The 3,089-nt window shown below is 53.7% G+C and overlaps 1 protein-coding gene across 1 annotated transcript in view; it reads right to left on the minus strand.

The window, feature by feature from the left end:
• The window catches only part of RING1 (ring finger protein 1), a gene marked incomplete at its 5' end in the record, with an annotated part of 5,983 nt that extends 3,608 nt beyond the window's left edge, over nucleotides 1–2,375 (minus strand). The window contains 4 exon segments of the mRNA XM_006144236.2: nucleotides 134–211; nucleotides 380–766; nucleotides 1,907–2,122; nucleotides 2,215–2,375. Of these exon segments, the coding sequence (XP_006144298.2) occupies nucleotides 134–211; nucleotides 380–766; nucleotides 1,907–2,122; nucleotides 2,215–2,375 (842 nt within the window).
• Between the last annotated feature and the right edge of the window lie 714 nt (nucleotides 2,376–3,089).

Consider the following 3,089-nt stretch of genomic DNA (forward strand, 5'->3'; position numbering starts at 1 on the left):
GCTAGGCAGAGCTGGCGCTTCAGGACCGTCGCCTCCTCCGGCCCCCCCACCCTCGCCCCCACCCCCGTCAGGTCCCGCGGAGTCAGAGGCGCCCCCTCCAGGCCCTCCTGGTTCTCCCGCCTCTTGCTGCTGCCTTCGCTCAAGGGCAATACGCAAGGCCAAGTACTTGGAGAGATGGTCCACGGTGGCGTTCCCAGTTGTCTTCACGTACCTGGAGTGGGGAGAGGGCAAGTTCAGGGCACGGGAAGCCTCAGATGGGGAAGAGAGGTAAGGGATTTTCCCACAGGGCCTTGGGTGAATTTCTTTTTGGGTTTGGGCAAAGCGTACTTCTGATGGAAATCTGTATCTATGGTGACCTGGGCAAGGCAGGGCTCCTCACCTAGTCTGGCAGTATTCTCCCTTCTCCACGAGCAGGGGGTGGGGCCGGAACACAAGCTCGATTTCTCCACCTGGCTCCGGGGGACTGGGAGCCCCCGGAGGGCTTGGAGGGCCCAGGGTTCCTCCTCCCAGAGTCCCACCTCGATCACCAGAGTCTTCAGATCCGGCGCCCCCACCTGCCCCACCAGTGCCACCTCCCCCTGTGCCTACACTGCTTCCGGCACCACCTAACCGGGGTCGCTTGGGAGCAGGGCCTGGGGCAGAGTCAGGGGCGGAGTCTGAGCTCACATCTTCTCCATCCCCCTCTCCCTCCCCAGGTTCTCCTTCCCCCCCACTCATCGTGGTGGTCTGATCTGACCCGGGCATCGGCCGCCTCACACGCTGGGCCCTGCAGAAGCAAGGAGTTAAGGTTAGAAAGTACCAAAGATAAGGGGCTTAGAGTTTTAACTTCAGAGCATGGGGGGGATCTTAATGATGACACCTAGTATTTATTAATCACCAATCACATGCCAAGCCCCCTAAGTATTCTGCACTGGTTTCCTCACCGAATACAACACATCCTATGACACAGGTAATTGTATTACCGCTATTTTATGGCTGGAGAAACTGAGCCTTAGGGAGGTTAGATCATTTGTCTGAGATCAGGCGCTTTTGCCTCTCAAAAGTGTGGCCATAAACCATGGCACGGGCAATACCTGGGAACATGTAGAATGCAGACTCTTGGACCCAACTACAGACTTACGGAGGGAGAAACCGCATCCTTCTTTTTAAATTTGCTATAAGGCACATATGCTCTGGAGACAGAGAGAAAAGGCAAGAAACCCCGCCCCCCCCTTCTCCTCCATTCTCCTCTAGGGATTTTGGGTATGTTTGCATATGTGTCCAATGTTTTTCAAGCTGCTGACTCTGGGACTTGAACTGCACAGCTGGCTATGAGGGAGCCAGTTGCCTTAGCCACCATGCCACTGGCCTGCCCTCAGAGTCTGCATTTCTATTAACAATATAACTCATAGATAACTCGGATATACATTAAAGACCGCGAGACGGGGACCTAGGTGACTCAATTCCCAACAGGATAAATCCAGAGCTTGTTCAAAGTCATTCTACTGTCCTAACCTCTAGAAAGTCAGGGTGTGCACGCTTTTCCTTTTAAGAACAGCTGCATCGGGACCAGCAGTTGGCATAATGGGTATGTTGCTGGACTCCTATGTAGCTGACCGTGGTTTGAGTCCCGGACCCAGTGGCTTAAACTCACGCCAGGCACATGCGCCTGTGTGCCCAAGATGCCAAGAGGAGAATGGAGGATAAAGGACTGCTGCATGGCCATCCCCCCTGGAGGAGTGCACGTGCCCTATAGCAAAAACCTCTAAAAAACAAACAAACAAACAAACAAAACCCAGCAACAGCACCAGTTGCTTCAGAAACAGATCCCAATCCTGACTACCAGGCTCTTGGGCTGCAGAGCTTAGAAGCTAGCAGGCGGTGAAGACAGTACCAGGAGGCTGACCCATCCCACCCGCCCCTGCACCTGTGCATGGCCTGCATGCGCAGTCCCTCCTCGATGCTGGAGCTCAGGGCCTGCTGGTTGTGCAGACGGCTGAGACGGATGAGCACACGGTCCTGATGGGCCTCATATTCCTCCCGGCTGGGGTAGATCTTAGAGATCAAGGCATCGAAGTTGGGGTCTGGCCGCAGGGACCGCTTGGATACCAGTTTCTTGCGGCAGGTAGGGCACTCCTTGTTCCTGGGGTAGGAGAAGGAAGCCCTGAGTGGTCAGTCCCAGGCTGCTCTAGGACCAGTGAGAGGGCCCCATCTCAAACACGCCCCTCCTGTTACCCGCTCCGCAGGGCTGTGACAATGCAGTCGGAGCAGAATCGGTGGAGGCACTCCTTGGTGGTCATGGTATTCTTCAGCATGTCCAGGCAGATGGGGCACATGAGCTCTGAGTGCAGCGACCGAGGGGAGACCGCGATCTCGGTGCCATCCATGATGGCTTCCTAGAGGCATCAGAAAGGTGTTGGTGGGTGGTGGGTGGATTTTAGAAACACGCGGTCCGTGGAATGGGAGTGTTGAGAAATACTGTGAGATGTGAGGTGGCAGAAGATGGGATACTGACTCGGAGAGACCAACGACAAAAAGGCTTGGCATCCACTATTTAAGAGCTTTGGAATAGGAGATACAAGGTTTGGGGCTGGTGGGAACCAGCAGATGGTGTAATGCTGGGCGCCTTGCTGGACTCCCATGTGGTTGTCTGCAGTTGGAGTCCTGGGCTTGGCAGCTTAAAACTCACACAGGGTGCGTGTGCATGCGTGCCCAAAATCCCGAGAGGAGAATGGAGAAGACGGGATTGCAGCATGGCCAATCACCCCTGGGGGGTGATTTCTCACTTTCTGTAAGCGCATGCGTTCTATAGCAGAAATCTCTCTTTCAAAAAAAGAGAGAAAGAGAGACAGAAAGAAAAGTTTGGGGCTGGCAGGTGATGTGGCGGTTAAGGTACTGGACTCCCACATGGCCATCCATGATTTGAATCTTGGGCCTGGTGACTTGCTCTCTCTCTTTCTCTTTCTCTCTTTCTCTCTCTGGTCAAATTAGAAATAATAAATAACATTTTTTTAAAAAGGTAAAGTTTAGTGAAGGGCCTAAGCATGGGGGTGGCACAGAACTGTGGAAACTCATTTAACAGAACTTTTTTTTCTTTTTTACTTTTCCCT

The sequence above is a fragment of the Tupaia chinensis genome, unplaced genomic scaffold (genome assembly GCF_000334495.1).
Source record: "Tupaia chinensis unplaced genomic scaffold, TupChi_1.0 Scaffold000116_1, whole genome shotgun sequence".
Classification (NCBI taxonomy): Eukaryota; Metazoa; Chordata; class Mammalia; order Scandentia; family Tupaiidae; genus Tupaia; species Tupaia belangeri.